Raw genomic sequence first — 23,649 nt, forward strand, 5'->3', positions numbered from 1 at the left:
TGTTTGGTGTCTAAGGAATTGTAATTTAAAATCCTCTGTAATGGAATCCTCATTTATGGATAAACGCAGCTTCCAGGTTAGCGAGGGGGCTTTTTATTTTCATCCAACCGCCAGCTGTACTGTGGTGTGCCGCAGGGCTCGTCTTATGCCCGCCCTCTATCAGATATCATCTGTTCCTTTGGCTTTAAGATGGCATCTTACGCGGACGATACCCAGTGGATCATCACATTATCACCAGACATGGACTCTATTTCAAGGAGACACAACAGCTGCATAGAAAAGGTGTTGGAGTGTATCGCAGCCAGCTGTCTCAAGTCGAATGGTGGATAAACCAACACAGGGCTCGAATAATCAAACATTTCACTAGACCTGTGGGTCTAGTAACTTGAGTAATCTGCTCAACCAAACTGTAATGTACTTGACCCGTGAACTGGTCTCAAATTGTGTGATCCTAGGCAAATATTTGTCTTCTGGAGGCAAAATTTTCTTCATTATCACACAAGAGAGCACTTTCAAATATGCAGGTTCACTATTTCTGCTGTACAAAAAAAAAAAATTATTTATTAGACTTAACGTTTGCTCCATGTATAATACACATGATCCCTGGCTTGCCTCTTAGTTCATTAATAGCATTGTTATCTGAGCAGGAATATTTCCCTGTTCATGTTTAAGAACTTACTTTTCATAAATATATTACTAAAAGCATGATGTGTTAGTGCTTTGTCATTCACAGATAGCACATTTTCCATTAAAACGGCCACAAATCTTTCCCACTCATATGTATTTTTACTGATTAAACTATATAGTGCATAAACAATGTTTGGAAATTGGGTTTCAGCTAAAATATTTAAAATTTGCATAAACTGAAGTAAAGTGTTCTGATTTGTTTTGATCCAATAAAAATCTTTTTTTACCACAGAATTACAAAAATGTGTCTTTAACTAGTGAAATATATTTGAAATGTTTGAATAGTTCACTTATATGCTATTACAGTGTTGAGTTAGAAAAAAAAGCCTGTAATATTACAGCCTTTCATTTTACATGCTTTGCACAGCCTGATTGTCACACAGTTCACTTTACAAAATCCTCTAACTTCAGTCACAGAAAGAAAAGTATATGTAGGAAGACAAACTGACTTTTGACCTCTGTCTCTGAAAGCTGACCAAATGTGACAAGATAACAAGATTTAAAGGCATCTTTATTGCTCTCACTTTGTGAGCAAACACACCTGTTGTCAACTAGTTATCCAGAATGGGTAAGCCCTAAAAATAGCTTGTGTTGATTAAATCTGAATCGCCATAGGATTTTTCAAGCCCTGCGAGATCTTGGGGGAACAACCCAATGTGCTGGGATCAGATAATCTGGCCAGCTCCCCTAGGAGAGAGCCCATCCCCTAACTTAGAAGTAAAGAGTCTAGGGATGACAATGGACAACGCGCTAACCATGGCCTCCCAAGCAAATTGGTGTCTGGCAGCTGTTTTGGACTTTTGAGAGCCCTGGGAAAGGTCCTGAAATAGCTCCCAGTAGAATCATGTAGAATCTTTATCCAAGGTCTAATTTGATCCGGACTAGATTATGGCAATTCGCTTTACTTAGGCAGCCCAAAGCTAGTAACAAATAAGCTTCAGATTACACAGAACGCTGCTGCCTGGATACGGTTAGGTGTTCTAAAAAACACAATCAGCTGGTACTGCGCTCAAAACTCTTCACTGGCTGACCACAAGTTGCAGAGTACAATTTAAGTAACTATGCATCTTACATAGGGCAAAGCACAAAGCACAACACAGGACCATTTATTCTTCAACAACTGACCACCCCCAACCATGCCAATAGGGCCCTGCGATCAAACAACCTTGAGCTGCTCTTTGTCTCTAGAATCATGAGAGCTAGAAGTGGAAGTTGGTCTTTTGCTTATCTCGCACCCAAGCTTTGGATCCCTCTGGCTACTAGCCTCAGAATGGAGGACAACTTTATGGCTTTCAGACCTATCCTTTCTCTTAATCTTTTTTAGTCTTTTTAACTCACTTACTCCAACCAGTCTGATGGGGCTGGGAAACAAGATTTCAGGTAGCCATGCGCTCTACAAATAATGTAGAATAGATAGTCAAATGTTAAGTCACAATTCTGAAAATGGCACTTTTAGAAAGTTGGCATTTTCTTGTCCTAACCATTGTCAGCACCCTGTATTCTAGGTCACATGACTAGGTGTAGCTGAAAGCTGGTCTTTGACTATTACTCCCTCAAAATATGTGACAAAGGGGGAATAGGTGTTGGCAGGATGGGCCATCTCTGACTTGATTGGGAGGCAGAGCCATCACCTACCCCAACTCACCGATGCGCAACGCATCCTCAATGAGAGATCTCACAACGCTCCACAATAAGGATTTAAGGTACTTTATTCAGTCGGCATAACCTGGTCCCTTAGCCGGCCTGTGCTCCATCGTGGTCGGCCAGAGCTTGTGATTTTGTCCCAGTCCAGCGTGACCAGATAACTACAGTTGGTGCCTTCTCCTTTTAAGCACTATTTTTACTTAAACATTTAAAACTGCACATCTACGGTTCTACTAATTAGATTTTTGTTGTTTTGGTGTCAAATGGATTAGATTTTCTCATAATTTTCTAAATTGGTGTGAGATTTTTCTTGTTTTGCGTTTTCACTTTATTACTATTTGAAGTATTGCATAAATACTTTACACATTGCCTTTAGGTTAACTTGACTTCTTTTGTGTCAAGCTACCAGAGCATTAAACACAGGTTAACTTAAGGTTTCCTTGTGTTTCACCCTAACAATAACCCAATTTCCTACACTCAGAATTAAGTTTGCCACGCTGGGTGCTATATTAGCCAAAAGATGTGAGGCAATGCACTCGATCAGGCTTAGGAGCCCACAAATAGACAGCTGGATTAATAAATTAACAGAATGGATGTCGACAGAAGAATATGAAATGAAGGCAACCAGAAGGGATAACCGACAGAGTGAATCTGACCAATTACGCTACAATGGTACAGAAACTGATGTACCCTCCAGATGCGAGGCCACCATGAAAAGCCATGGTCTAGGATATGGCAGAGTAATGAGTACAAGCAGGGATAAGTGATGAAGAAACCGGGCAGGAGGAGAATATTAAAAATGAAACCCAAGAAGGTGGAATCTTACACCTCCCCATCCCCCCCACCCCCTCACCCTCCAACCCCCAGTGAGGAAACTGAAGTGTACATCAACATTATGCTGCTAGGAAAAAGGTATCTCTTGAGGATGGGTGGCCTAGGTAGGAAACGGGATGGGTAGCAGGCCCTTGGTAACTGAGCACGTGAGTCACTGCACAATGTTTCCTCCTAGACAGGCTCGGAGACATCAGTCTGTTGGATTGGTGCTTTTAGATTGCATCTGTTTGGATGAAAACTGAAAAATAACAAAACTGTAAATAAGGACTGGGACACAGACAGTGGAGTAATAGCAAGAGAAAACCATAAGACTGTGCTATGTCTGAAAACTGGTGTCCCCTAAAGAATTTGAGGCAATTGACATTTCACATGGTGTTCATGTTTTGTATATGTGTTTATTGATTATTTTGTGTTTTGATTTATATGTATTTTTGGTGAAAAATGCGTTACATCTGTGTCTCTTTTAAGGACATGACGAAATGTTCCCATGCATAATATTTTGAAATTGAAAAATAATGTAAAATAAACTATGCATACTTAGGATTTATTGGCTAGGTGTTGCTAAATAATTGTTCAACACCCTATCTGGTTATCTTCCTGTTTCCCAAATTATAGTGGTCCAGGCCAGATAGTGATAGGACCCAAGCCTTCTTTGTTCCACATGTCTGAAAACAGAGCAGGATGGAACAACAGCGACTGTATGAGCCAAGCAGTTCTCATCAATGGTGAAAGTAGAGGTTTCTAAAGAAACTCAAAATTATTAATGAGTAATTTGCCAAAATACGCTTCCCAACTCACCTGGTGCCCACGGATGAATAGGCCAGGGATCATCCTTCAAAGGGTTGAGTTTACTGGCTGTGAGTGATCTGTATTCCTCTGCTGTGCATTGTTTGAGAAACTTCTGGTTTTCCTCTGATAAGTGTTCATCCCACCACGTACTAGACTGTACTTGTCGGACAATAAATAAGCATGATCCCCTGAAAAGAAATGGCAAATCACTGATACAACATGAAGACTATCTATGTTCAGAAAAGAGCAAACAAATGATCAGATGGACATTTGCCTCATGTAAATGTGATGACGCGTGTAAGGATGTTCTGTATATGACCCACATGACCACCCCCAAATGTAAAATGTGTTTATGTGTTGGTTGTAAATGCGCTAGCCATTTGATAGATGAAATACGCAAGACACATTCAAACATGGAGGTTTGTTGATGCCTAGATGGCCATCTTTGAATGCTTTTTGACATACTCTTTCATTCCTTCATTGTTTCAAGAAGGCAGATGGACTGTTTTCAACACAGCCATCTTGGAGAGTTAGAATAATAGTAAAGTATGCTAAAAAAGAACTCTTAGACAGTCACCGATGCATCCGCAAGCATTGGCAAGTCCAATAACTCTGCAACAGCCATTAAATGCCACACCTATTAGCTTTGCCAATGCTTGTTTTTTCTAGGAGCAAAAAAGGTATTGCGGAGACAAACTCCGCAACAGGGTCAAACCTCTAGGTACTACTCTGAAGCACTGTCTAGGTTTTGCTACTGCCTTCTTCATCATCATGCCTTATGCAGTGCAAGCAAGCGTACGGCGCAGGCAAGAGGTGAGGGGAAAGGGGGGGGGGGACCATAATCAAGACAGGTGCCTGATGGTAAGCAGAAGAGATCATGAGGAAAAGTGGAAAAGGCTGAAGCAGCCAGCAGCACCACAAAAGGTAGTGCTGAAGGTACACGGCTGGCAATGAAGGGACGTTTTCTGCAGTCAACTCCTCTGCCACATCCCAGTGCTTCTGTATTTATTTATCGCATGCTTCAGTTGTAGATATTTGCTTGCTTGGCAGTTTGTATTGGCGTTGCAGTTCTTCGAAGGACAGCATTCCTTCCGAACCCCATACATTACCCAATTTGAAAATGCAATGGAGCCCTGCGAATCCTTTTAACACGCCCACCTCCCTTGTCACCACAGAGTCCCAAAGAGATGGTTCGAGAGCACGTTTGGTTTTCCAAACAGATGCCGCGGTCGCTTTTCCCCCCCCAGAGTTGGACTACCGTGATAATTGGGTTATCTGACTTTAATGTGGTGTTCCTTCCTTGCAGTTCTTCAAGATACCCCCTTGAGGGCATATCCCTTCGGTCCACCTTAAGTGCTGGTTCTTGCAGTGTAGGGAACACCCAATCATTCACTACTAACAGTTGCAATTCTCAGTATTAAAGCTTCAGAACTGGTCCAAATATTCCCCCATGATGTAGGCTATTTCCCCCACCATGTGGACCTCATGTAAAAGTCTTTAGGGCAATCTTGGGGGTCCTTGTTCCACAACAGTGCCCTTGTCACCACCTCCACTTTTCTGAAGAACGCATCTGGGGCCAAGTATGGGGTGTTCTGAAGCAATACAAGAACCAGAGAAGTTTAAGGCATGGGCAAATTGGGCTCTGGCCCAAGTCCTCAGCCTTTCTGGGGGCCCTCTGAAAGATCAAGACCTGTTCTCCACACAGTCCTGCTCAGAACCTTGAATGACTTGTAAACATAGATTTTAAATACCATTTTCCTTTCATTTATTTGTAATACAAGTAATGTGTGAGAGTCCATTACAGACATTTTGCAGAGAAATTTTGAATTAGTTTTGCAATATCCCCCAAAAAGTTCAGTGTTGCTCAAAACAGGACCTCACATATGCAAAATGTCAGAGGTTCATGAGATTATGTGCAATGATATTAGGGAGCAGCTGCGATATTACAGTGTTGAAAACACACATCACAATCCCTGAATATCAGATGGAAACAGATTTAGAATGTGGACCAGTCTGCCTATCTGGTGTCAGTGACCTTGTGAAAGAGGATATAAGAAAGGAGAAACTGGATCATAAATGCAAAGCTGTTCAACAGGGGCCCCCAAAATGGGTTTGGGCAAGGGCCCTGAAAATCCTTAAAATGTCCCTGTCAAGAACTTCAGCAACATTATCCTTTTTATAAAGAGTATTAACTCTCATAACCGAGATAGGGTGATTTTTCCAGTGTTCAGTGTCTGCTTTGTATTCTTTAACTACTTCACCCAGATTATTTCTCATAAAGAAGTTTACATCGGTTGTGACACAGATGCAGAGATATTTGAATCCCTCACTAGTCCTCTCTGGTGGACATTACCACTTCGTGGGTGGCTTCATATTTATAAGTGGAAATGCTATTGAATTCTGCCAGTTAATGAGAATACACAAGTAAACCTCCCTCCCTCCCCACAACCCAAGAGGATTTTCAGTACCTTAGGTATGGGTTGCTCAGGATCGACTAAATAGAGGAGCACATCATCAGTGTAGAGGGATGTGTGTTTCCATTCTGAGTTCCATTTAAATACCAATATCAGTGCATCCTTCTGTACCCAACTGGCCAGTGGTTCACTTGCCAGGGTGAATAGCAGTGGGGACAAAGGACTTCCCCTGTCTTTTTCCCTAGCAAACAGGAACTCCTGAGAAAGTGTTTCATTTACCCTAACTCAGGCGACTGGAGTAGCACGCCGCACTTCAATCCAGATGCAATAACAGTTGATGGACATAATGCAGAACAATGTCATACATTCACCCCAGTTCAGAGATCTGGGCCTATATCCATCATTTTTTTGCTAACCATGCCGTTCCAGTTTTAACCCAGCCATATGCAAATCAGTCTTGAACCTGTGCCTCATGGGTACAGTCCAGCCTGAACTGCCAAGCCAGGTCCTCCCTGGATTGGAAACAAGCATCCTAGGACCAGTTTCGGGGTTTCACCCCTCTTCAGCCAGGATAGCTTGATTCCAGTGGCATGGAGAGCATGGGACCTACGTCTGGGCATTTAAATCCAGGCCATGTATTCCAGGCAAAAGCTTTTTTTATTTTTATTTCTTCAATATTGCCATCAGATCATGCAATTCAAGGGAATCAAATGCCTGTACAGCATCCAAGGCGAGCAGTACGGCATGTTTGTTCATCTTATTTGATCTAGCTAGCACATCACACTGGCATTTCAGGTTGCGTCATGTGGACCTATGTGGCATAAAGCATGTTTATCAGGGCCAGAGATGCGTCCCTTTTTTCCATTCACCAGCACCCACCTTACCCCATCCACAAACATATTAACAAACTCACAACAAATGCACTCTCCTCTTTTACTACAAATCCTGACCAGTTTACAATGTCACAATAACCACCAAAAAACACCACAAACCACACTTATACACCCTTCTACCCAAACTACCACACAATGGCACCGTCATTCACACACAAAACACTTAATCCTATACAACCAACTAACAAATCAACACATTGGCAACGCAACACAAATCCACACTATACGTAAACATATCCCAACCAGGCACACACTCCCTGCTCCTACAAAGCACCAGCTCTACCTTCTACTTACTCTCAATAGACCCCTTTCTATTACCACCAAACCTATACGCTCTCTTCCATCATTTCAACCACTAACACTCTCTTCCTCTTTTTACCAAAAACACACAACCACAGAACCCGTACATTCCACTCTAACATACATATTACCTATTCCCACGATCATATCGAACACAAACACTCGTAACTCTTGTCCATCCACTCTCACACACCACATACACTCCTTTCCAAAACACATCACCACCCCCTTTACCTTTCGGCTTCCTCTCACCAATACTTTACATACAAATACTTCTCAGAAAACAACTACATCATCTCCTCATCTCACTATGCCTCAAAATCAAAACATAACACTCAGACAAGCACAACAAAATCTCACACACACACACACACTACCTTATAATACTTTCTGTCACAAACTAGAAAAATACATCCACTTCCACCCTCCTGGCTACAAAAATAATACACACCCTAAACCAACTCTAATGCTAAGCTTTCTATCTTCCCCCACACTAAACACAAATACAGCAACTCTTTCAATCGCCTCTCATCCATTGGACATTTTAGAACCTTGCAACATGACTCACATGATGCACCACCACCGTAAACCCATACACCTTCCACCCTAAACAGACAAACAGAATAAACAACTTTGCATCTCCAGATCTACTGCACAACAAGGCTACTCTACAAAAACAACACGGCTCACCAACTCACTCTCAAACACAATCTCCACCACCTACACATGCAGACCCAACAAAATGCCTTCTCAGCCTGCTGGATGAGGAATACAATACAGAAAAGCTACACTGTTGCTAACCTCATATAGCAAATACCAGCACTAAGGACACACCTGCTACAAGTCCACAAAATACTGCTCCTTCTTCTATAAAACAATGTCACACAGTCACCAAAACACATTCTCTAAACTGCCTACTAATAAATGCTCTACCACTCAAAAAACACGCATCACATCTACGACCTTCTCACTGACTTACAATCTGACTTCATAACTGAATCATGGCTGGGAGAAGACATGGCTCCAGTGTTGCATGAAGCCCTTCCTCTAGGCTATCAAACTATCACACAAAATTGTATAGGCAAAAGGGGAGGTGAACAGCTGTTTTATTCAAGCAAATATTAAATATCACTAAAGCGGACAACGTTTCCATACAAGGTTGCGAGGCCCTCTTCACCAGATGCAACCCTATACCATCTTCCTCTTGTAACATCCAACTCCTTTACACACCTTCACCTAGCAATGCATCATTCGCAGACACTTTTAGACACAGTTTCAAAAATGAATAACAATACACTTCAACCTATGCTTTCTTGATGACCTAAACCCCATCAGGGGTAGCAAGTGTTTTATAAATGCAAACCTCTTTTCCCACTTCTATCCCGCTGCTACCCTTCTCTATCCAAATAACTGAATAAAATATCCACCACTCAAATTACTTTCATATTTCACTACACTAATTTTCAACGCTAAACCTTTATGGGTTCTGGAGTAGCGTGCTACTCGCCAAAAAAGCGCTTCAACGCCCAATCAGGGGTAACAAGCACTATATAAATGCAAACCTCTTTTCCCTCTATCCCTTCGCTATCCTTCTCGATCCAAATAACTGACTAATATCCACCACTCAAATTACTTTCATATTTCACAATACTAATTCACCACTAATGCATTATGGGTGTCCGGAGTAGCATGCTACTCACTAACAAAAAATAGCACTTCAACACCCCATCACGGGTAACAAGCGCTATATAAAGACAAACCATTTTTCCCACTTCTATTTTTCCGCTATCCTTCTGAATCAAAATAATTGACTAACCTATCCACCACTTAAATCACTTTCATATTTCACTATACTAATTTAACACTAATCCTTTATGGGTTCCGGAGTAGCGTGCTACTTGCCGAAAAATCACTTTGACACTTCGTCAGAGGTAGTAAGTGCTATATAAAATGCAATTACAACGTACAATACAATAAACATTTGGTTTGACAAACCCAATATGACCCATCGAAAACAATCCTAGACGCACTGAACCTACATAAGATTGTTTATAAACTCACATACATCGCTGGACACACGCTAGATGTCATTTTTGCAAATAGAGAACAAGTTACCTTTCAAACAAAGACTCCAGTCACATGGTCAGACCACAAAACAGAACATAAAATAACACAAAGTAGCACACCTAAAACCACCTTACATGCATCCACCTATTGGCCGTGGAACAAAACTAAATGTTGAGCACTTACAAACACAACTAACATCTAATGCAGACCTAGGCACAAACATTCTGTTAAAAAAACTATTTGACTGGCTACTGGAAGCTTTTGATTTCCATATACCACTAGGGATAACAAAACAGGACAAAAAAAAGCAGTCACTTTGGAGAAATACAGTGATAAAACAGCAAATTAGAAAGCTGCAACACACTTGGCTCAAAACAAACACCAATCAAGACAAACTGCACCTACAGAACCGTAACAGATTATACAAGTCAGCAATCAAATAAGCTAAAAAAGATACTATTCAAACAGAATTCAAAATGCTAAAATGTGGAAATCAAGAATGCTACACAATTCTCACTGAATTTCATAAACCAAATTGCCTAGAAGCAACACATCCCACTACTCAAGAATTCACAGACATATTGGCAAATCATAACACAACCAAATCAGACACTTGGACTCCTATTGAAAACAAAAGGAAAACCACCAACACTGACCCTTTTTCAAAACAAAACAACCAAGAGTTGGCTAACCTAGCCTCTGCATTCCTTCCAACAAATATCACACAATAAATTCATGGATCTGGTCAAAGAAATTATGCCTGCTGGGAGCCCTTCTGACCCATGTCCACCACAAACCATCCAAAACAATCTTCTAACTACCTCTGCTGCTACACCAGTAAGAAGAATCATCAACAGTTCTTTAACTACTGGAATATTTCCAGGAGATCTCAAAAAAAGTCATACATGCACCTATTAATAAAGAAAACAAACCTGGACCCGCTTAACCCCGACAAATACAGACCAGTGACAAATGGACCATCTGCTGCCGCACCAGTAATAAAAATCATAAATAATTCATTAACTTCAGGAATCTTTCCAGAAGAATTAAGAAAAGGCATACATACTCCCATTATTAAAGAAGACAAACCTGGACCCGCATTACCTAGGCAACTACAGACCAATTACAAATAGACCTTTCCTGGGCAAACTGATAGAAAGAGCAGCATTCGCACTGATGTCACAATTTACTGAAGATAATTCCATACTTTGAGACTTTGTAACAGGATTCCGTCCAGGAAGAGGGACAGAATCTGCCCTCATTGCCATCTGGGCTGACCTTAAGAATAAAGTTGACCGGAACAGGGTTGCTACACCACATCTCCTGGACCTCTCAGCTGCCTTTCACACAGTTGACCATGACAGTCTAATGCAAAGACTCTACGAAGGTGGCATAGAGGGGACTGCTTTCCACTGGATCACATCCTACCTTCAAAACAGAACAAATGTCAACCATACCCCCCCTTCTCATCCAAACCGTACTTCACAAAAGTAGGGTCCCTCAAGGCTCTATGATCTCACCCATGCTTTTCAACATCTACTTAAAGTCATTACCGGCACTGATCAATGATTTTCACCTCACATGCTATAAATATGCAGATGACACACAAATACTCCTTAAACTGAAAGCCCCGAAGACATTGTAAACTCACAAATTTTCAGCTCTCTCAGAGCCGTGGATCAGTGAATGACATGGAGCCATCACAAAGTGAATGCTTCCAAAACAGAAATACTCACATGTGGCAATTGGAAAAGTTATGACCCACTCGCCGCCTGGACTGAGGACCTGGGAACACCGCCTAAAGTATCCAAGGAAGTAAGAAACCTCGGAATTACCATGGACTCCAAGCTATCAATGAATCCCAAGTGGACAAACTAGCAAGATCAAGCTTCATTACTAGAAAAACTCTGGGACGCACCTTCCCCCACCTGGGATTTCCACACATTGTCCAGGCTACAATCAGTCTTGTACTGTCTAAACTGGTCTATGCCAACAGCCTCTACCACGGATCATCTTTAACAACTATGAAAAGATTACAAAGGATTCCGAACTCAGGTGCTAGACTGCTCCTACAGGTAAGGTGACAAGCCCACATCTCCCCTCCCATGAAAGCCCTACATTGGTTACCGGTCGCCATTAGGTCCACATTCAAGCCACTTTGTATCACCCAGAAAGTAATACATGGAACAGGGCCTCTCTTCATCAGGAATAAAATCACCAAATACATTCAACAAATGAACCTCCGCTCTAGATGTGCGCCTCGCCTCTAAATCCCACCATTGAAGAAAAAAAAACATAGGTGGCACATCCTTCTCTGTTAAAGCAGCCAAACTATAGAACTCTTTCCCCCAAACATAAGATCCACTGATAACTACCTTATCTTCAGAAGACTACTCAAGAGTTCTCTTCCCCACATAACCACCATACTCAAAAATAAATGTACAGCAAATCCCTGTTTACATATGCAATTATTTGGTCTATATGTATGTATCTAGAAGGGTCTATTCCTTTGTATGATGTGTATTAATAATTAAGTTTATAAATATATAGCTATTCATTAGGTCTGCTTAACAAATGTATACATTTCTTATGGTTATATCAGTCTATGTTTAACATGTATATAGGTCACTGCATAAATAAGTAAATTTTTATCATAACTATCCACATCAGGCAAGCGCAGCTGGAGCACATAACATAGTCCACAAACACTTATTAGCCCAATTGTTCCAGCACTGCCAATCTCTTACTCGACTCCCTATACGGAGACTAGGCCTTTCTCGTTTTGTCATGTACCATGAAAGGGTCACGTGACCGACTCGGTCACAAAGGTATTGGATCTGAAAGGAACAATTTACATGGAAACCAAGACATTTCCAAACAGACTGGTTCACCTGAACACCCAACAGGAGCAGGTGGGTGTATTCAGAATATGGGCTCGGAGGACCACTCATCTTTTTAATTTGTTCCTCTTTCTGTCCTTTGGAAATGCCAGCTTTTGTTTGGTGAATACACTTAGTCGTCCCTCTTTTTGGACTTGTCAGGCTATGTAGAGAGCTTCAAGAGCACTCTTTTTTGTTGGCCTGTCTCTGCTCGTTAAGTGTTCTGTTTACTTAGCTTTGGCAGCTTCACTTAATCTCCCTGTGCCCTCCCACAGCCCCCTCACACAACACTGCTTACGCGCTGCCACCACCCCTCCGATATCGCCGCTTTTTTTGTGTTTAATTTAAACTTCAGTTCTAATATTTTAATCTCGAAGTGCCATCTCTCCCTACCCCCTCATCCCTCCCTCAATCAATCAATCAAGCATTTATATAGCGCACTACTCACCCAGAGGGTCTCAAGGCGCTGGGGGAGGGGGGTCCGCTACTGCTCGAACAGCCAGGTCTGGAGTTGCTTCCTGAAGGCGAGGTGGTCCTGGGTCAGGCGGAGGTGGGTCGGGAGGGAGTTCCATGTCTTGGCGGCGAGGTAGGAGAAGGACCGTCCCCCTGTGGTGGCTCTTCGGATGCGGGGGACGGCGGCGAGGGCGTGGTCGGTCGATCGAAGCTGGCCTTTGGGAGCGTAGAAGTTGAGGCGGCTGTTGAGGTATCCTGGGCCTTGGTTGTGTAGGGCTTTGTGTGCGTGGGTGAGGAGTCGGAAGGTGATTCTCTTGTTGACCGGGAGCCAGTGCAGGTCTCTCAGGTGTCCGGAGATGTGGCTGCGACGGGGGATGTCCAGGATGAGTCATGCTGAGGCGTTCTGGATTCGCTGGAGTCTCTTCTGGAGTTTGGCGGTGGTTCCGGCGTAGAGGGAGTTGCCGTAGTCCAGACGGCTGGTGACGAGGGCCTGGGTGACCGTCTTCCTGGTCTCGGTGGGGATCCACCGGAAGATCTTACGTAGCATGCGCAGGATGTTGAAGCACGACGAGAAGACGGCGTTGACTTGTCTGGTCATGGAGAGGGAGGAGTCCAGGATGAAGCCCAGGTTGCGTGCGTGGTCTGTTGGTTTGGGTGCGCTGCCTAGGGCGGGGGGCCACCAGGAGTCGTCCCAGGCGGAGGGTGAGGATCCCAGGATGAGGACTTCCGTCTTTTCCGAGTTCAGTTTCAGGCGGCTGTTCTTCATCCATTCGGCTACCTCTTTCATCCCTTCGTGAAGGTTGGCTCTAGCGGTGGCGGGGTCGTTGGTGAGGGAGAGAATCAGCTGGGTGTCGTCGGCATAGGAGATGATGTTGAGGTTGTGCTGGCGTGCGATGTCTGCGAGGGGGCTCATGTAGACGTTGAAGAGGGTTGGACTGAGCGAGGAGCCTTGAGGAACGCCGCAGATGACTTCGGTGGCTTCAGATCTGAACGGGGGGAGGCGGACTCACTGTGTCCTTCCGGCGAGGAAGGAGATGATCCACTCCAGTGCCTTCTCCTGGATTCCGACGTTGCTGAGTCGCTGCACTAGTGTACGGTGCAGACAGTGTCGAAGGCCGCGGAGAGGTCTAGGAGGATGAGGGCTGCTGTTTCTCCGTTGTCAAGCAGTGCTCGGATGTAATCGGTGGCTGCGATCAGGGCGGTCTCGGTGCTGTGGTTGGCCCGGAAGCCAGACTGCGAGAGGTCGAGGGAACCGTTCGTCTCGAGGAAGGCGGCCAGCTGCTTGTTGACGGTCTTCTCGATGACTTTTACAGGAAACGGGAGCAGTGAGATGGGGCGGTAGTTCTTGAGGTCGGTGGGGTCGGCTGATGGCTTCTTTAGTAGAGCGCTGAGTTCAGCGTGCTTCCAGTTCTCCGGGAAGGTAGCGGTGTCGAAGGAGGTGTTGATGATGTCCCGCAGGTGGGGTGCGATGACAGCGTCGGCCTTGTTGAAGACGTGGTGAGGGCAGGGGTCGGTAGGAGATCCGGAGTGCATGGAGTTCATCGTGCGGACGGTGTCTTCGGTGCTGATCGGGGTCCAGGCGTGGAGGGTGGTGGTGGGGGGGCGGTGGTTCGGTCGTGGCGTGCGTCGGTGGAGTGCTGAAGCTGTTGTGTATGTCCGCGATCTTGTTGTGGAAGTAGGAGGCGAGGGAGTTGCAGAGGTCTTGCGAAGGGGTGATGTAGTTGTTTCCGGCGTTGGAGTTGGAGAGCTCTTTAACGATGTTGAAGAGTTCCTTGCTGTTGTGTGCGTTGTTGTCCAGTCGTTCCTTGAATGCGGTTTTCTTGGTGGCGTGGATGAGTTGGTGGTGTTTTCGGGTGGCGAGCTTGAGGGCGGTCATGTTGTCCGGTGTTGGGTCTCTGCGCCATGTTCTCTCGAGGGCTCGGCAGTTCTTCTTGGAGCTCTTGAGTTCGTCGGTGAACCATGGGGCTTTCTTGCTACCGGGTCTGCTAGGCGGGGTCTTCAGAGGGGCGAGGTCGTCTGCGCAGTTGCTGATCCACTTCGCGAGGTTGGTGGCCGCCTGGCTTGGGTTCGTTGCGCTGGTGGGAGGGTTCATGCTCAGGGAGGTCGCGAGCTGGTCGGCTGTGATCTTGTTCCAGCTTCTGCGTGCAACCTGTTGCTGGTGGTGGTGGATCGTGGTCCTTCTGAAGCTGAAGTGGACGCAGCTGTGGTCCGTCCAGTGGAGTCCGGTGGCGTGGCTGAAGGTGATGTCCTTGCTGGATGAGAAGACGGGATCGAGTGTGTGTCCGGCGTAGTGGGTGGGGGTGGTGACCAGCTGCTTGAGTCCCAGGTTTGCGAGGTTGTCCAGCAGGGTGGTGGTGTTGCGGTCGTTGTTGTTCTCCAGGTGGAAGTTGAGGTCCCCGAGGAGGATGTAGTCAGCGGAGAGGAGGGCGTGCGGGCTGATGAAGTCTGTGATGTCTTCGCTGAATTGTGTGCGTGGTCCCGGGGGTCTGTAGATTAGGGTGCCTCTGAGGGTGGTCTTGGGGTTGATGTGGACCTGGAAGTGCAGGTGCTCGGCAGGTGCGAGGGTGTCGTTGGTGTTGGTCGTGATGCGGATGGTGTTCCTGTGGATGATGGCGATGCCTCCTCCGGTCTGGTTGATGCGGTCCCTTCGGATGATCTTGTAGCCGTCTGGGATGGCGATGGCGATGTTGGGCGCTGAAGAGGCGTTCATCCAGGTTTCCGTGAGGAAGGCGACGTCTGGTGAGGTTGTGTCGAGCAGGTTCCAGAGCTCGATGGCGTGTCTGTGGACGGAGCGGGTGTTGAGCAGGATGCATTTCAGGTGGCTGCTGCTGTTGCTCGTCTTGGTCTTGGTTGGTGCTGGAGTAGTGCTGGTCCGGATGCAGGTGAACTTGCAGGCGTTGCAGCAGAAGGGTCCGTGGGTGCGTCTCGGGGTGGCTCGGTAGCATCCTGGGATTCGGCCGGCGTTGAGTGCGTTGAGGGTGGCGGCGTCGTACGTCCGGCGGGTGGGCTGGGGTCTGCGGGGGCCAGGGGTCCTGGCGCTGGGCGCGGGCCAGGCGCGGACGGGCTTACCTTTGGCGCAAATTTGGTGCTCAGTCGGCGCTCCCGCTGCACGCGTCCGCTGCGCGGTCGCTCTGGGGGCGTCATAAGAAGGGGGACGAGAGGGCGGGTCAGCTGGGCGGCGGGAGCGGCTCGGCCAATGGGCCGGTGGTGGGCGGGGCCTGTGGCGAGCTGCGACGGGAAACTGGCGAGCGGGCGGCACTGCGGCAAGGCTGGCAGGCAGGAGCAGGAGGCGGCAGGAGGAGCAAGGGGATGACCCGGCCTGGTGAGAGGCGCAGCGGTCACCACAACACTACTTGCCCGCTCCCACCACCCACCAAGATCACCGAGAACGCTGCTTTTTTTTATCATTTAAAATAGTACATTTATATAGCGGGGCATGGGGGAGAATAAGTAATTTGCCCAAATTCACAAGATGTTGAGCCGAGGCTCAAAAACGGATCCCAGCTCCCAAGTCGACAGCTCTGACCTCTGCGCCACATCCTCTTACTCTGGGGATCCATGTTGGAGTCTCCTTTCTAAACACAGCAGTGCCAGCAAATCGCCTCAAAGGTGCTGCTATGTCAGGAGACTTGTGCAGCTGCGCACCTTTTATTAGCCCAGCACCCCCTGCTTCAACAACGGGCTTCATGTTGGTTTATTTAAATCTACTTAATCTCCCTGTGCCGTCTCTCCCCACCCATCACCCCTGCTGCAACAATGCCTACCCCTTCCAAGATTGCGGTGTTTTTTAAAATTTAACTGAATACATTTATATAGCACAGGCGACAATAAGTGATTTGCCAAAATCCACAAGATGTAAAACTGAGGCTCGAACACGGATGTCCAGTGCCCAAGTTGGCAGCTCTCCCCGCTGTGCCTCATCCTCTCACACTGCACAAATGGTCAATATTTTCCCATTTGTGTGGGAAAAAAACCCTCACAGGTTGTGCACATTTGGGTGACATTCACCCTTGTGTGCACTTTATAGAATGGGCGGCGCCGGCAGAGACTCTGCAATTTTATGCAGGCGACTTAGGCTCTGCGCAGACAGCAGTTTCAAATTAGGGCCGTCAATAATTCATAACGCGAACACGCTACCTATGAAGGCCCTAATTCATGACTAATGGCCTAGACCTCAGTGCAATGAAGACTTCCAGTGCTTGCACCTATGACATGATTTTTGATTGCGTATCTATGCAGTGTTAAGGAGGTGGTGCCCAGGATTTACAGTAAAGGGGAGAACAGAGCAGTGGTCTGTCCATCTTTCACAGGATTTATAAGGGGGATTGAAGTTAAATCAAAGGATCTCTTCTGGCTGAGTAGGGAACTTGGTTGAAGGCAGTAAGTGATGCGTGTAACAGCTAGCTAAGTAACCTAAAGTAAAAAATGTCACCAGGTTTATTGTAGGATTTTAAAAGGTGCAGTTCTCCTCCCTCCCACCCAAAATCCAGAGCACTCAACAAAACTGCACACTTCAAACCAACTTACACTCCACATATATTCACTCAGCTCAACAAAACACATAATTACTCTCAACAAAATTCAACTACACAGCGTGCACTATATTTACACTCAACATAACTCTACATCATGCCACACCACACAATTCAACACCACACAACATCATTACACTCCACTCCATACCACATAATTACACTCCACACAAATCTACTCCATGCCACATATCAACACTCCACATAAATACATTCCACACCTTGGCACATAATTCGGCTCAACATCATTTCACTCAATGCCATACAACACAGTTCAACTCAACACAATTACATTCCATCCCACAAAATTCCACTCCACAACACAGAATTCCACTACACACCACAAACATCCAATCCACACAATTCCACATTATGCCACATAATTCTACACAACGCCATATAATTCCACTCAATACATACCACTCCACAACACACAATACTACTACACATAGGTTCACTACACTTAATACCACATGATTACAATGCACATGCACGCACAGCATTTCTCATATTAGTTCACTTCATGTCTTGCAGCACAGTTTCTTCTACAAACTGCAAACACACACTATTCACACACATCCTTTCAGCGTTTTCTGCATACACAAGCGCAGCCTCTTTAGTCATCTATAACCTTCACTTGCCTTCATTCTCTCTCACACACTCTTTCTACAACTCAATCTAGTGTTCATTCACCACTTCATACATAAACTACCCATCACTCTCAAGCTTACTTTCTATTTTATACAGCTCTCACCCTTATCTATTCACCATACCACATATTTTCAAAACACAAATACACTAAACAATTCCACAACTAACAATTCCAATCCAAACAACAATCATCCACTCCACTACAAACAAAAAAACATAAGTAAAAAAATAATATCTACAACGCAAATAACTAACTTTCACAAATGCAAAAACCGATTGCATTGCAAATGCTTGTTTGGCTTGCCAAGAGGCCACTTGTTGCCGTAAGCCACACTCTGCAAATGTCACATCAAATCGGAGCCAGGGCAAGTAGCCAATAAAGTTCTGTGTATCCGTACCACTGAGTACTATGGTAAGCAGGGTTGTGGAATTCCTATATGGAGTTCCTATTGCAGAAGCCAGGGACATATTGTGTGGGGTCAAGGGCAACAAGTTTTCATGCCAATTTTGTCCTTGGGACAAGTAGGCCCAACCCCCTGAAGCACAAACCCTTTGGCTGCCAGTTTACAGTAACACCTTATGGATCAGAGAAAGGCATTGCCTGAAGTTAAGGCAATATTTGTCTCCATGTGTTAATGCTGTTAAAACTTGTATTTATAGTTAATTAATGCAGAGCCTTTATTATTAGGGTGAGTGCTCTAAATAAATGTTGTAAGCTCACACTGCACTACTAACAGTGGTTCCAGTATAGAAATGTGTACACACGTTTTCAATGTTTACCAATATGAGGCTAAATATAATGCTCCCAGAATGCTCTCTGATTAGATGCAAATATTTGCCGAAGCTTGAAAGCAAGATAGATGATTTTTAGCTTTCAAAATAAAATATTCACAAAAAAAATACAAAAACATTTAGATAAACTACTGTAAAATTAGAGGTACAATTTCTTTGCAGCATCGTTTAGTAAAAGGAGTTGAAGTATGCTAGTATTTCCCAAAAATATTCATAATGGAAAATAAGTGTAACCAGTTTTAATAAGATTCTGAGAAACAAAAATAAACAAGCATTGGTAAAGTCAGTAGGTCTGAAATTGTTGGTCAGCCTTTAGGTTTTGTCAATGCGTGACTTGTTTTGACATGGTTTTTATAAAACCTTATTGGTGTGGGAGCTGTCGGGCTCTCACCATTATAACAAACCCTGACAAAAGCAAAAATTGTTTTTGGTCTCAAAAAGCATACACTGCCACAGTAGTTCCTGGCACTTAAAACGACAGTGTGTTGATATGCTACTTGTGAAAGTACAAAATGTCGTCACTCACAGTGAAGCTAGCCGATAGACAGCGAGAGAGATAGAATTTTAATAAACACAAAAGGCCATTGTTAACGCAAGACCTAATGAGGGGTCTAATTATTCAATAAAGTCTCAAAAGTGCACCTATGTCCTTGCATTAAGTGCAGATATAAGGCTTTCTTGAATTCACAAGATTTTACAGAAGTAGGTCAAGAAACAGTACTCCTAGAAAACATTTGTGATCTGTATTTTAGCATGAGTAATATGCAGGTGTAGATTTGCTCATGCGAAAATCTGAGTGTTTACAAGTTCTCTTTCCCTCCTACCACCTTTTTTCCCCAACCCTGGAAGAAGTTTTATGTCCATTGTCAGGAGTACATTTCCAACCTTTCTCAGTATGCGAAAAGATGAGAAGAGTGGGTGAAAACCCTTAAAACAGGCAAGTTAGTAGGTTTGCACAGACTCAAAAGGTCATTCCAACTCTGGAACTATGGCTTTCCATTACCTTCAGCCCCAGTATGTAGATCTGCGGAAACGTGCCAACATAAGGGAATTGCTAGTATTCAAACCCTACTATGGAAGGAGCCCTGGTATAATCAGAGAGGTTATTTCAGAGCTCTTCTATAATGAGATTGCTGCCATAATTTGTCGCCACATTACATGGTACAAAAGGAACAAGTGGGTTTTGTTACAGGACAAGAAGATTTATGAAGCGACCTGCCCCATGGACAAGTAGATATTTTATTAAATTCCACACCCCTGGGTACGATAGGCATTTTTCTTTTTAGTAATAATGTCTGGCACTAATACAGACATCTCTTAACACTGAATTTCTTCTTGGTGCTCACTGTATGTGTGTTGCGATTGCAGATGTCAATTGCACTCAGTGTATTGACTTGGGAAGGATGGAAGACTCATTAAGCCCCATTTCTCCTCTGCGAATACAAGTGTGTTTTGGATTCAACTAGGTTAATGTTTAAGTACATAAGACATTCATTTTGTTTTTCAAATACATTTTATTACTTTTTCGTGAGGATCAAAGTAGCAATAAATGTACAGCTCGTACAACGTAATAGTTTCAACCATTATCCCTCCACTCCCCCCCAGTCGACACATTAAGTCTGGGATGCTCTAGTCTATTATGGCTTGAACACCACCTTCCTTTCCTGCCATTGTAGCCCATCCATCATACCCTTGGCCATGGAGTTTTTCTAAGTATAATCCAAATTTAGAACATGTATCCATAATCATATTTACAATTGAGATAGCATCCATTTCTTTTAAGGTTGCAAATCCAAGGAATTCTTCTCCAATGACAGCTACTGCTACTGGCGTCTACAAAACGTACTCCAAGTGACATCTGTTCTATTTCAGATGTGTCAGCACTTTCATGACTGAAAATCCATTTGACATATTGACTAAGGATACTACATCTTCTCAATGTTTCTTCACATAATGTAATCAATTCACGTTCAACTCGAGCTGATGTAAAACGTGCATTAACTGGTGAATTTTCCAGATGGTTCTTTAGGATCACATCTCCTGCTTCAATGCGAAATTGTCACAGACTTTGCACATTTCCGGTTGTACTTTTTTCACACATAAAACAATGTCATGTGTGCACCAAAATAAGATAGTGGACAAAATTGGAAATAACTTTTTCCGATTTTCTTCAACATGCCTTTTCACAGCTCTATTTGGCAAACAATACTTGTTTCCGGCTTCTTTCTGATCGCCAAAAAGTGAGTTGCATCCACATGTGCGTTTTTATGCCAAGACGATAAAACATGCTTGAGTGCACTTTCAAGGAAGTCTTTATATTTAGTGAAAGGCATAGTTATGAATGCTCTGGTGTCCCATGATGAACTGCCTGTGGAAAAACTGTGCAAAACTTGCAAATTGCACCTTTCAGTTGTGGAGAGTAGCTAAGTCATGATGAATATTGATTAATCCACACATGATGGAAACAGCCTGGTCCACCTGAATCCTTTTTGAAGTCATTCCTTTCTGGTGGAGAATATGTATTTATTAGAAGATTATATTTTACATCATTTGTTAGTTTTTTTTTGATGAATTAGAATTAAAATACAATTTAATATCATTTACAGGAGCATCAACATCATAGCTAGATTCTGTTGGAGCTGAAACTAGACCTCAGAACTGCTTGCGCTTGGTTCTTCTACCTCCTGTTCACCATGTCTAGATTGTTTTCTTGCTCCATTAAAATCAGATTCTAAGTCATCCAATTTTGGTTTTAAAAGAAATTTGCAGATGTCCATTTCTAAAAAGAAATGGGGATCATTAACCTCTTCAGTGCCCATGACGAGATAGTCTCGTCATGGAGCACGGTTGCGCTGTGCCCATGACGAGACTATCTCGTCATGAACCCCACCCACTAGTGCAACGCCCGGCACAGGAGGGGGAAAGGGCGTGGCACTGAAGGGGTTAAATACTCTGCTCATCACCGGGCTGGATGTATTGAATAAACTGAGTTGTAAAGGAGCTGCAGGGAGTTTAAAATTACCTATAAATTTCTCCTGCAAGGAGAACCAAGCTTTCCTTGCATAATGCATAATTATATTGGTAAGATTAGATTTGTGAATGTTAAATTACTCACCTACAATTCACTATTTATTGAATACATACAGCCCTGTATGCAGTAATAGAAACTTGAAAAATGAAAAGTATGTGTGTGGGGGTATAAGGAACACACTGATGCACACACAAAATATATACAGTACGTATATAGATATATACACACACACATATATACACACACACACACACACACACTGTAGTACCAGATTTCACTTGTCACAGCACCAGACTGCACATACAGCAGTTGCCACAGCAGCACTAGATTGCAACCAGAGCACTAGATTGCAACCAGAGCACCAGATTGCACCCAAACACTTGCCACAGCATCAGCAGCTATAACCCCACAGCACTTGCCTTGCCAGTGGCACTGGATGGCATCCACATCATTCACCAGATATAATCCCACAACACCAGGTATAACCCCACCACACCAGATAATCATATAACCCCCATGACGCAACACAATACAAATCCGCTGCTTTCGCCTCATTTTTTTCTGCTCTCTCCCGCCGTTTTTTTGACTGATTTTCTCATGCTTTTGCCTTCTTTTTTTAATGCTTTTCCCTTCCTCTCCCACCGTTTTCTGACTGCTTTCTCCTGCTTTTGTCCAAATTTTTACTGCTTCCTCTTTTCTATCCCCCATTTTTCTCAGTGCTTTCTCATGCTTTTTCCTTGTTTAATGTTTTTCCCTTCCTCTCCCCTGTTTTTCTGACTGCTTTCTCCTGCTTTTGTCCCATATTTTTACTGCTTTCTCCTTCCTCTTCCCCATTTTTGAGTGCTTTAGCCTTTTTTACTGCTTTTTCCTTCCACTCGACTCTCCCCGTTTTCCTGAGTGCTTTCTCCTGCTTTTGCCTTGTTTTTTACAGCTTTTTACTTAGTCTCCCCCATTGTTCTTTCTGTTTTCTATGGCTTTTGCCCTGTTTTTTCTGCTGTCTCCTTCCTCTCCCCTATTTTTCTGAGTGCTTTCTCAAGCTTTTGCCTTGTTTTCTACTGCTTTTTCCTTCCCCTCCATTTTTCTGACTGCTTTTGCCCTGATTTTTAACTTCCTCTCCCCCCGTTTTTTTTTTTCCCCGTTTTGCTATAACTGAGCCCAACAAAAATGCCTTAGGAAGCAAACTATGACATACAGCTGACACGGCTGCAAGGAGGTTTGGATGCAGTACGTTGGTAGAGGCAAAAAGCGCCTATGAGCCAGAGAGTGAAGTGAAACGTGGCCCTGTGCTGCAGCGCTGCACGCAACACAGATGCTGCTTCTCTGAACTCTTTCAGTTTCTTTGGAGCATGCCCAGCCGCAGTGTGCACTTGCTGGGAGTTGGGGCAGGTCAGATCACGATTGGTCCAACTCAGCTACCAATGACAGTGCTGCCTGCAATGGTGCCCGATGCGGATCATGGGAGCAGTCGGACTGTCATTGGTAGCTGAGCGCTAAGCTATTGAGAAACAAGTCTTACTGTAGCATAGCGCTCAGCTACCAATGACAGTAAGGCTACGGCGCCAAGTCCGGACTGTTTTTGCCTAACAATGTCCCCGCTCCGCGTACAGACTGTGTTTGCCCAACAAGGGTGCCCACAGCGCCCGTAACTACAGTCTAGTTACAGGCTGTGCAGGCGCCATTGTA

General features: G+C 44.3%; 1 protein-coding gene across 1 annotated transcript in view; it reads right to left on the reverse strand.

Moving 5' to 3' along the window:
* MRPL3 (mitochondrial ribosomal protein L3) overlaps positions 1-23,649 on the reverse strand; it is a 291,539-nt gene that overhangs the window by 225,569 nt on the left and 42,321 nt on the right. Inside the window, exon 2 of the mRNA XM_085630663.1 lies at positions 3,964-4,142. Coding sequence (XP_085486789.1) covers positions 3,964-4,142 — 179 coding nt within the window. The remainder of the gene's footprint in view (positions 1-3,963; positions 4,143-23,649) is intronic.

This window comes from Triturus cristatus, chromosome 10 (assembly GCF_964204655.1).
Source record: "Triturus cristatus chromosome 10, aTriCri1.1, whole genome shotgun sequence".
In the NCBI taxonomy this organism is placed as follows: domain Eukaryota; kingdom Metazoa; phylum Chordata; class Amphibia; order Caudata; family Salamandridae; genus Triturus; species Triturus cristatus.